Source organism: Musca vetustissima, unplaced genomic scaffold, assembly GCF_032173495.1.
Source record: "Musca vetustissima isolate MV318-11 ecotype Yass unplaced genomic scaffold, APGP_CSIRO_Mvet_v1 utg14847, whole genome shotgun sequence".
NCBI lineage: Eukaryota > Metazoa > Arthropoda > Insecta > Diptera > Muscidae > Musca > Musca vetustissima.
In genome coordinates, this window is record NW_026883879.1 from 29,576 (window position 1) to 41,717 (window position 12,142).

At 34.8% G+C, this 12,142-nt stretch overlaps 1 protein-coding gene across 1 annotated transcript in view; it reads left to right on the forward strand.

Annotated features, from left to right (window-relative positions):
- The window catches only part of LOC133330873 (transmembrane channel-like protein), a gene marked incomplete at its 5' end in the record, with an annotated part of 37,127 nt that extends 25,524 nt beyond the window's left edge, over positions 1-11,603 (forward strand). The window contains 5 exons of the mRNA XM_061539277.1: positions 6,488-6,592; positions 6,670-6,851; positions 6,944-7,120; positions 7,183-7,505; positions 9,355-11,603. Coding sequence (XP_061395261.1) covers positions 6,488-6,592; positions 6,670-6,851; positions 6,944-7,120; positions 7,183-7,505; positions 9,355-11,603 — 3,036 coding nt within the window. The remainder of the gene's footprint in view (positions 1-6,487; positions 6,593-6,669; positions 6,852-6,943; positions 7,121-7,182; positions 7,506-9,354) is intronic.
- Between the last annotated feature and the right edge of the window lie 539 nt (positions 11,604-12,142).

Consider the following 12,142-nt stretch of genomic DNA (forward strand, 5'->3'; position numbering starts at 1 on the left):
TAACATACAAACAAACATTTTTTTCTATTTCAAATATGTACACAGTTATTTTTTCAGGGCAATGACAATCCAATTAATTATAGAAAATTAAAATTTTTGGAAAATTTTCCATAATTGACAATTACTTAAAGATATACACTGCCCATTTTCGCCCAAAATATGACCAAAAAGAACTATGAAGAGATGAAACCATAAAGGTTCGATATAAAATGTGTGGAAAGGTTAATATCTTTCAAAATATATTTTGCAACGTTTTCGCGGATTTTTCTCAAAATGTTTTTTCCTTAAAACCTTTCCACTTCAATTACAGACTACTAACAGAAAATTTAAGTCAAATCGGTCCAACCGTTTCTTTAAAATAATTTTTGCAAGATTTCCGCGGATTTTTCTCAAAATTTTCTTATATAAAAACCTTTCCACTGTAAATACCGACAACTGAAAGAAATTTTGAGTGAAATAGGTCCAGCCTTTGTCAATTGATGCGTTATAATACATTTTTCTTGCTCCATTTTTATATATATAGATATATATATTTATTTTCTTGGGTCCTCCCCGAATATATCGAAGTGTTGCAAACAAGTACGAAGTGCCTCACATTATTCCTTTTGTACAGAAAGATTGATATAAAACTGAAAGTCTTTTACAGGTCTAAAATTTAGACCGAGTATAATTTGAACGTCTTTTTTTTGGAAAAATACTTGTTTTTTGCTTACCCCAACAAAGTATTTAATCTAGGATTTAAATAAGCAAAAAAATTACTATTTGCTTTCAGTTTTAATCGAAAAAGTTTGTATATTTTAAAACAAAAATACAACAGCAACCCTGTATCCTTTCTATTGACTGGGAACAGTCAAGTTTTGTTAACACGTGAAGATTAACTTTCGATTTTACTGGACGAACATTCAAAGTTTAAGTCTGGCCACAGGCAATGTTCTTGTGATTGTGTTTCCTTTCTGTTTAAATTTTCCCATATTTTATTTCTTGTTGTTTTTGGATTTTCACACAAAGTTAAATGGAAAAAGTTTTGAAGCGATTCTAGGTTTTCTGGTTTTTGTGTTTCGTATTACACCACCAACAACAGCAGCAGCAATAGAAGGCATAGTAGTCTAAAGCCGTAGAAACATTTGTCTAAAACCAGTGAAATGGAAATGTAGATAGTAGCTGTGCATATTATTTTCGTTTTGTTTAGCAAGAAAATGGGTTGTTGAAAATGTGGGATATTACTGCTGGAATTTGAATAGTCATGATCAAATTTGTATACGTTTTTTTCTCGAAGCAGTCGAGGTTGTCATAATAGGATTTCAGAAACAAATATATGACAAAGAAATCTTGAGTCCACCAAGAACCAGGAATGTGGAAATATGCACCTATCACCCTCAAAATACCTAAAAAGTGACGAATCCTGAACACGGGTTTTATGTTCAGGTTAGTTATCCCCAGTCACTAACTGTGACTGCGACACTCGAAGACGTTCCGATCCATTACGATCATCCAAGGAAAACACATGGAAGGTGATGTAAAGGAAACCTATAAGATAACGGAGGGGAGAAGAAAACGGAAGAGGATAAAAGGAAAAAAAGTGATTTATAAAGAAGAAATAAGTTTGGGTGGTGATGGTAGGGAAAATTGTGGATACGTGTTCAGGTTGTTCAGGTCCCAGCCACATCAGATTCCTGATGATGCTGTAGATTAAATCAGTTTCTATAATTGAATGGAAGGTTAGACATAGTGTAAAGTTAACACTCTCTAATTGATGCATTTTGCAGGTCAAAATCGTTCAGCGACACAGGATATTCTTGATCGCATCCTCATCATCACAGAATTTGCAGTAGTCTCCCCCCATTACACCTTTTTCAGCTTTGCTCGGGTTCAACAATGAGTTTGTTTTTTTTTCCTGACAAAGAGATGGAACTTGGTACATTGCACCTAGGTTCGTTATGCCATAAATCACTAGCTTTTTCGTCGAAGAAAGTCTCAATATTTCGCAGAAGGTAGTTTGATTAAGGGGAACTCACATTCTCGGTTTCAAAAAAATTAATTTTGTATTTTTATTTAATTCAAATCTACACTAATTCAAGAATGTCCCTATGCAATTTCAAATGAAAATCTCAACAATTTTGAGGATATAGCCGATTTATTGTGTAAGCATCAAGTGACGGTAAAAGGGCTTCTCAAACTTCAAACACTTTTTTCACCAAACATACTTTTTTACTAATAATCCGATCGATTCGAAATATTGGGACGTTTCTCTGTGAAACGTCTATCGTATGAACTAGGATAAACCAATCGATGAAGATCATCCTTATTTTTTAACTTGGTTTGTGGTAAAAATAGGCGATTTTACAAAAAATATTTTTCAAGGGTCAGCCATTTTGTTGATTTTTGAGCGAAGTCAATAACTCTAGTCCATACGAGAGCCACACGTGTACCCTTTCTAACACCGTATGAATTTTCGGATTCCGATGTTCCAGTAAGGAGTCATGATGCCTACCATCAAAAAAAGGACTTTTCTTTAATCCCATAAAACAACAACAAACAAATTTTGTAAATTATTTTTCTTTTCCTTTAAATCTTCAAATATATATCTGCAAAGTTGCAGAACTTAAAAAGCTTTGGTATTGATTTTCCAGCCCATTGAAAATATAAAAATTTAAAATCGAATTTAAAGCCAGAGATTACTAGATTTATATCCCATAAAATCACAGTCTCCTGGTACCCAGTGTTTCCAAAGCTTTTCTACACTCAAGGCTTGATGCTACAGGATTGACTATCCACAAAGAACATCATTGGTTCCAAAATCTCTGCATCCAGACTTTTTTTCAATTCCGTTTCCTTCAAAAGCGAGAATATTTCTGACTGTAATACACTACAGTCGCTATCTAACCTATAAGTGTGCTCACAGTAGATGCCAGCACAATAAATCCCAGTACTTACCTTGGAACAGTATGTATAAAAGGCCAGACCGTCCAAAGGAGGTTTACTATGCTTACATTCGGGATAACGACATCTACAACGTCAAATCTCAGCACTGGTTTTCCTCGCTTAATTTTCTTAATATGGGTCTCACCAAGGTGCAATTAATTACTACTTCCGTCTTTTTTCGATTAATTCCAAGGACGTTAGCCTTGGCCCAACGTGCCAGCGTCGATAATGGTGGCCGATACCATATCAGAAATCAGCTTCTATACCTTGATTATCCAGTTCCGTCAAAATATCATTAATTACGAGTAGCCACAGCAACGGCGAGAGTTCTCCGCCCTGAAGAGTGTCTCTAGTTACTTTCTTCCTGATTTTTTGTCTCCCCAATATTTAAACTTATAATTTAACTATGCCAAAAAATGGAACTATATTTACAAATTTTTGCAAATAAGTTTTTTATCCATTCCAACACGGAATGAAAACTACCACCTTTGGTTTCGAGAAGGCTACGATCTGTATCGGTTGTGTCCAAAGTAAAGATATGGTTAGCTGAGTAGGTTTGGCTGGAGAGTTGAAGAGGTGTAGCGTGTCATGTGGACCAATATCACATGCTGAACAGATATTGTTCACAGTGTCGTCAATTCGTGCCCAGTATGAAATGAGGCGACCACACCATACAGATCTTAGTTGTGCCAAAACTATTCTGGTTCGTTGTGGTAGCTGCTGCTATCGTAGGCGTATGATCTCCAGGTATGGTATTCACTCTATATTCTTAAATTGCTTCCTCAACTACTTCCGTGTGAATATGATTCAATCCTGCTTGATAGGCCTGTTGATCTAGAGGCTCTCTTTTGTTATTTTGGGCCGCTTTCTCCAAGTAATTAAGATTTTTCGTGACATGCCTTGCTAGTGGGTGCTTTCCATAAAGTGATGATGATGATGATGGCTACTTTTATAACCCTCAAACGACAACATATTGTTGTGTTGACGCACATGAACGATCTTCGTCTTTAATTTTCGGCGGGTAAAAATTTCGCATTTCGGTTTCATGGACCATAAATAATATGTATGTAGAAAATAACAATGTAGTATATTTCGACATAGCTTCCATATTAAGGTCCCAATCAGATTTAAGTAATTTTATTCCCAGGTTTTGTCATTGGTATACGATTTAGAATGACCCATTTTCGGTATTTTGAAGGTTTCAGGGGCATAGATATTCCATATTGTGCGAGGATGCGAAGAACGAATGCTCACGGGCGAGAATTCGAATGTTTCCAATTTATCGTGAATGATAAAGTTACAATGAATGCACAACAGTTTACGTTTACCCAGATAGATGAAAAACTACCAATCAGCTGTGCCGTTCTCTGGGTAGACAGCAACAAAACAAATAAAAGTTAACGGTTGTTGCTTTTTGACACGGGCAAATTGAAGAAAATTGGTGAACGGAAACGTTGTTATATTAAATTTAAGTTTCAATTTATACAAAGTTATTACAAATTTAAAAAGATTCGATTTGAAAGCATTTTTAAAATTGTATCTATGATAAGTCCCACGTATATTAGTAATGAAAAGAAAAATTCATTTTTCGATATCCTTAAAGAATTTCCACATTTTGTGAACGAAGATGAAAAACAAAAATTGGATTCAGAATTTCGCGAACTACGGTTGTTTGATTTTGATAACATTTGTGAAAATGATGAAACCGATTTATTTCGTTTTTGGAATGCAATATTTGATTTGAAACGTGGTGATGGTTCATATGTTTTTCCTATAACTAAATTTTTACGGAAGGTAATGGTATAACCCCATTCCTTAGCAAATGTTGAGCGTGTTTTCAGCCAAGTAAATCTTAATAAAACGAAAAGTCGAAATTCCCCCAATAAGGATTCAATGGAGAAATTTATACCAATGATTATTTAAAAGTTAACAAAACAAATTGTTATGATACGTTAATTAAAACCGACTTGTTGAAAATGATTACCACAAATATTTCTTTTCAAAATGAATGACTTTATTAAAGTCGAAATGATTATTCAAATATTTATAAAATTAATGAATTTCTTGATTAGCTTTAAAAAACGTGTTTAATAAATTGAATACATCTTTTATGTTCATTTTAATAAAAAAAATATATTTAAATATATCTAAATTGCGTATTTAAATTTTTGACGATTTTTGATAAAAAAAATCGTCATTTTGACGATTTTTCCAAAAAAAAAAAAAAACAAATCTGGCAGCCCTGCACACAGACACAAGGTGTGTGAGATTAACTCTTGCTCTCACGAAAAACTGCGTCTGCAATAATACAAAATCATGTAAACAAGCGATAACACAATCGCCTTCATCAACAACTGAAACGAGACTGATCGGTGGTTGTTTTCTCTCACGAACGTTTGTTGTTATTAGGTTCGTTCGTTTACTTTCCCAGTAATATTTACTCAATAAGAATTTGCAGAGAGTAAATATGAATTTTTCCTTTTCAAGAGAGAAAACTGCAAAAAGTAAACGAACAACATCCAGTAAAAAGATTGTTTCGACACAGTTGATTAAAACAACAAACAAATTGGCGCAAACTAAAAAACAGGCGGAAAAATGATGTTGTTTGTTCCCCACAAACATTTAAAAGGGTTGTGACCTGTTATTCCTGTATCTGCAATTGATATGGGGGTGGACATAACCGATGGTGTTCCAGACATGTTAGGGATGCAAAGTTTTTTGTTTGGATTTGGAACCTAAAAAATCGTTCGCCAATTACTCTTGTATTACCTTCTTTTTAAATACTTGCGTTTTCTTCATCCATTTTGGTATTTAATGATACAAAATCAAAATGAAATTCACAAAACAATCAATTTTCTTGAAACAAATCTGCTCTCTCAATTCACTCTCTTTTACTGGACTTTTGGGTAAACGAACAACATTTTGTAATAATTTGTACAAATTCGTACAAATTATTGAGTAAACGAACGAACCTATTGTTGTTGCCGTTATTAGCATTCTCGAGAATTCGGGAATGTTTGATTTCATTCGTGAGAGAATGTCAGAAAGAATTTCAACCACCAAACGAGACGAACGAACGTTGTTGTGCCCTCTCACTCGTTTGTTATGTGCGTGCGAACATTCTTTGGCGAATGATCGTTTTGGTAAAGAATTCATCGCCATAAAGTCATTCTTAAAATGAGCACAAAATGAAAAGAATGTATTTTGAATAATTCGCGAGCGAATTTTTGCGCACCCTGTGAAAAACTCCTTAAAAATAGAGATCCATGTTATGACATGTACTTCATATAAAGGTCCAAAGTGTGCATCCATGAATATAACCATTATTTTTTATTTAGGAACAACTCTGCGGAGACTTTTTATTAAAATGCGGTGCCATTTTTATTAAAGGGCATATTTTTCTAAATTATATTTTTATCTATATATAATTTTAACATAACCTTAGTATTGAGTAGTTATAAGGTTATATTATAAATCCTTCAATTACCCAAATTGGTGTAGGGTATTATGTATCCTTAATATTATGTACCCTTATAGTTGTAAATATGTCTTTTTATTTTATCAGATAACTGCTACAGTTTTGTCTCTGGTTATGGATTTTCTGCGAGCTCTATTTGTCCGTTATGTGAATCGTAACTGGTGTTGGGACATGGAAAAAACATTTCCTCAGGTATGCACAATTACGATTATACAGCCTCTTTACATATATAACATCAATATAATTTCTTCTCTCCTATGTCTATTCAGTATGGTGATTTTAAAATAGCCGAAAATATTTTGGGTCTTATAAATAATCAAGGTCAAGTGTGGATGGGTATATTCTTTTCACCTGGTCTGGTGATAATAAATCTTGTCAAATTGGTGATTATGATGTACTTTAGGTCATGGATTGTTCTAACCTGTAACGTGCCGCATGAGGTTGTTTTTAAGTAAGTCAAAGGAACCAACCCAATTAATATTTGCATCCCGATTGAAATTATTACAATTTCCAAAAATATTATTTTCATTTGTCTATTTCCAGGGCATCCAAATCAAACAATTTCTATCTATCTCTACTGCTAACAATGTTATTCCTTTGCGTACTGCCAGTGGCCTATGCCATTGTCTGGTTACGTCCATCATGGCATTGTGGTCCCTATTCAGCCTATAATACAACATCGGAATATATAACAACAATAACATTAAATGCACTGCCAGAGTAAGTTGTTGATGTTAGACTTGAGATTCGAATTCATAATAATAATTTTCAAATTCTCACAGAGATTTACACAAACCACTTCGTTATATGGCATCGGCAAGTACTGTCATCCCTTTGCTGCTGCTATTGATTTTGATAATTTATTATTTGGTCTCGCTGACGGGTGCCTTGCGTGAAGCCAATCAAGATTTGAAAACTCAATTACAAAAGGAACGTGAAGAGGAACGTAAGAAAATTTTCCAGGTACCGGAAATTAAACCGGCTGAAAATAGTACCACAACTATGAGCAATAGATGGCGTAAAGTTTTGGAAGCCTCTTCACCGGTTTCACCCACGACACAGCCTGACTTTGAAAGTGAGGAATATAAGAATCAGGCGAGAAAAGGTAATTCAAAATGTTTTTATATAGGTCGGGGGCTTTTTGTGGGAAGTATGTCATCGTCAAGGTTTTGATGATGTTATTAAATGACGGAACTTTTGTTTAGGATCTATATAAAAGCATGGACCCATATTGAAACTTTTCTGAGAAGATGTTTTTTATTCTCCAGGAATACGGAAAACCAATAACAGCCTAAAATGTGAGGTATCTTCTTGTAACAAGGACCTATATCGAATATTTTTTGCAAAGCCATTCATTGCTTCTAAAGTTAGCTACAAGAAGAATCAACAGTTGGGCGCCATTTAGTTTTTACACCAATTAGGAAAATTTTTAGATATGTGCGATTAAATTTGGGAAGGATAAGACATTGAGGAAGTCTTATCTTTAAATATAAATTAAAATTGTTCAATTCTGTAATCAGAAATTGGCCAGCCAGGATATTTTTAAGTTGGGAGACATGGAAATTTGTTGCTTGGAAATGTTTGGTTTCAAACAGGTATTTCAATATGCCATAAAAACACATTGGATGGCAGAGTTTAATCGAGAAATGCTTTAGAATTATATCGAAGGTCTGAGACTTCACTTTTTCTAAAGATAGATATAAGACGAACCAACAGCAGGGCGTCATTTATGTTTTATAGCAATTTGCAAGATTTATTGATATGCGAAATTAAATTTGGAGAGCAGAAGACATTGAGGAGGGATATAATTTTTCTGATTTTATTTAGCTTGAAAATTTCGGGTTTCGAACAGATTTGTCAAGGATGTACAACAAATTCTGATTGGTCTCTATTGCGGAATAATTTCAAGTTGGGCGCCATTTACCATTTTCAGCTATTTGAGATTGAAAAATGCATTTTATATGGTGATTTTCGGATTAGACAATACAAGACAGCTCATATCTAAGGTTAGGCCCTTGGTGTTTCAATCAGAATTTTCAAGGAGTTACCGCAAACTAGTGTAATTATCTACGGAAAAATTGTATGTTCGGCACAATTTACCATTTTTTGCTATTTGAGATTGATAAGCATATTTTATATGGTGAATCTGGGCTTAGACAACCTTTGGGTTTTATCAAAAATGATTTCATGCTGAAACGGTGTCAAAAAAAATAATTAGCATTTTAGATAAACTGGGACCCATTTTTTACATTTTAAGGCAATTGTTTGATTTTTAATTGTTAAACTCGAGGTCTTTGTACCATAAAGAACTTATTTTGGGCGCCAATTGAGAGCTCTAGGACGCAGTACCTGAAAATCATAGAAGCGATTCTAATATTTAATTGAACGTTTAGACACATTTTTGGGCCTCAAACAGTTTGTTTGAATTATGAATTAACATGTATTGGGCGCCATTTTTAAATGATTTTAAGTATTTTCCAATATCTTAGAAGGACATTGATGTTTTACGTGTTATTTAGAACCCAAATTGGGCACCAGTGGTGTTATATAGTAAATTGTAAGACTTTGGACTACCCTAAAAACTAGTATGTGCTTAAGATTAAGTACTATAACCTAAATTTATATTTTATTGAGACTTGTGGTAATAATACCCTTATGTGGGACACTAAAAGAACCCATGTTGGGCGCCACTGACTACCCTTAAAGCTAATAAGTGCCTAAGATAAAGTACAATAACTTAAATTTACATTTTATTGATAATTGCGGCACTCATTCCTTTATGTTGGACACTAAAAGAGCCCATGTTGGGCGCCACTGACGTTATTAAATGCATACAAGATAAGTAATCTCAATTGAATCTTTAAAATACAAAAATATGGGGCCTATGCCAAAACATGAACTTATATTGTAAACAGGTCCATTTCAATTACCACAATTTTATTTTCTCTTTGCAGAATTGATTTCGCGCATCATGAAGAAAGCTTTACGCAAGGATTCCGCCACTTCGGATGAAGAAATCTTTGCTAGGCAGCATGGACGTGATGATGACACCGATACTGAACACCACGACTCTTTGCCACACGATGAAGATGGCAACGAACGACGACCAGGGTTATCAAAACTACAGGAAATACGAAGAACCCGAAAACCTTCACTCGTGGATATTGTGCAAATTGCAAATAGCGAACGAGAACGTGTCAGATCGCTAAGAAAGCAAGCAATGGGTAATGGTGGTAGGGGCAAAAGTAGAAACGAGAAAAACGAAAAGAAATCCGAAGACAATGAACAGGATAATAACAATAAGGAGAAACAAGCAATGGATAATGGGAACGATCCGGAAATTAAAACGAGAATCATAAATGAGAGACGTCAAAGTTTATTGCGTAAAAAGAAAGAAGATGAGGCGAATGGCCGGAATAGAGATAAACTTAAGGAACATGGCGAAAATCATCATCAAAATGAAGATGACCTAAATGACAGCAAGGTGAAAGAGAAAATTGGAGATCATGAAGAACATAACGAAAAAGTCAGACGCAAGAGGAAAGATGAGGACAAGAATGGTAAAGAATGTCACAAAATTAAAGAAAAGACGAATGGAGATAACAATAAAGACCAAAAGAAGCATAAGAAGAAAGACGACACAAACAATGTCAAAGAAAAGGACAGTGATAGCAACAGCGATGAAAAGAAACATAAAATACACGAAGACGAATCAACAACTAAAGAAAACGTTAATGATATGAACAAAGAAAAGAAAAGGAAAAATGGTAAAGACAAAGATTACCAGCAGCAAGAAGAAGATAAAGATAGACAAGAATCACCAAAAGAAAACGGGAAAGGAAAACACAAGGGAAACGGCAAAGAAAAACAAAAAACCAAAGAGAAAGATAAACGTTCCGAAAATGAGAAAAACTTGGATGAACATGAAATAGAATATCCAAAGGACAAAGGGAGTTCAACAGATAATACCAAAGACCTAGACAAAGGCGAGGATACAACTGGCGAAAAAGAACACCTAAAAGTCAATGCTCTTATAATCCCAGAAAAAGAGGCCGAGAAGGAAAAAGACAAAACTAAAGAAATAAAACAACGGATCTACGAAAGCTTTAGACGTAAGAAACGCGAAGGCAAAGATAAAAATGCCGCCTCTAAACAAAGTTCGCTTGAGAAAACCAGCGAGGAAGACATCAAAGAGGATGCGGAACCAACAAAAGACAATAAAAAAATATTGCCACCCAAAAAAGAGAAAAAACTCAACTCACCACTCAACGATGAGGAGCAATTGTCGTACAAAATCGTTGATGAAAAATCGCCCAAATTGCACGAGGACAAGCAGTCAACGCCTCCAATGTTGGAACAATTACACAATCTTGGCGGGAAGCTAAAATTCAAACGTCACAAAGCAAAACCATCCACCGAACCAGAAGTATTTAAATTTGACGCAGAAAAGCTGAGCAAAGATGCAGATATTGCCACTACCCCAACGTGGCAACATTTGGAGGCAGAATTGCAATCACCACGTCCGATCGAAGATGTCACCACCACCGGCAATAAACATCATTTGGGATCGGAAAAGTTTGCCAATCTCTCAAGGCAAAGTCGTAAAAAAATTGGATCATTTTTGACTCTAATGAAAGATGCAGTCAGCCGCCCAGACACTGAACAACATTCCGATACCGCCATTGAGATACCATCGACACCACAACTTGAAGTTTCATCGGCTATTAATCAGGCCATCATGCTTCCAGTAGCTATGCACACTGCAGAACCCACAACGAATATTCCAGCTGTCAGCAGCTCTGAATTAAGCACACCTAAAAATCCCTCCACCGCCACCATTGACAGTATTCAACCCTATATAATGCCTCGAGCACCCCTTGAAATGCCCGAAGATATTGATCCACCAAGCTATAATAATCTAATGATGTCTGGCAGTGAAACGCACATTATCTCCGCTAGAGATCCTGAAGAATTAGATAAACCTGGACCCATAATATTCCAACAACGTGCCATATCTCAGCGTAGACAACCGATACGGCAAGATTCGCAGTCATCTAATTGGTCAGCCGAAAATATTCCAATAATTACCATAAGTACTACACCGGAGATTGAAGAACAACCTAAAACGCCAGAAGTGCCTACGACACCACGTGCCGAACCTAAAGTTAATGTCATTAAAATCAATATCGAACATGATATTTAAACGAAATTTTAAATCTTGAAAAAGCGGCAAATGCTTTAAATTTTGAGATATTTTTTTTTCGAATGGAAATTTTAAATCTTGATAAAGGGGCAAATGCTTTAAATTTTGAGATATTTTTTTCGAATGGAAAAAACACTTCTTCCCAGATTGTATACCGTTAATAGCAAATTAATTGAAATAAATTTGGTTAAAAAAAAAAAACTAAAACGTATTCATGTGTGTTTTGTTGTCGTAGCGTATTTGAAATAGTAGGTATTAATCCAATTGTTAACATAGGTAAACCTCTGGTTTTGAATGATAACGACAGTTTTTAAGAGCTTATCGAAATGTTTGCAGTCCATGTTTCAGTGCCAAACATACGGACCTGACTAATTAAAATATGTCATGGTGACTAAAGTAATTTTTAATATAGTTCCAATGTACTATATCCAACATTTTTCTGGTTTCTCATAGATTTTAGTTTGGTTTGACTTAGCCTAAGGGCTTAATTATTTTTATTATACTGTCCTAATTATTATATCCCTCACCACAGTGTGGTA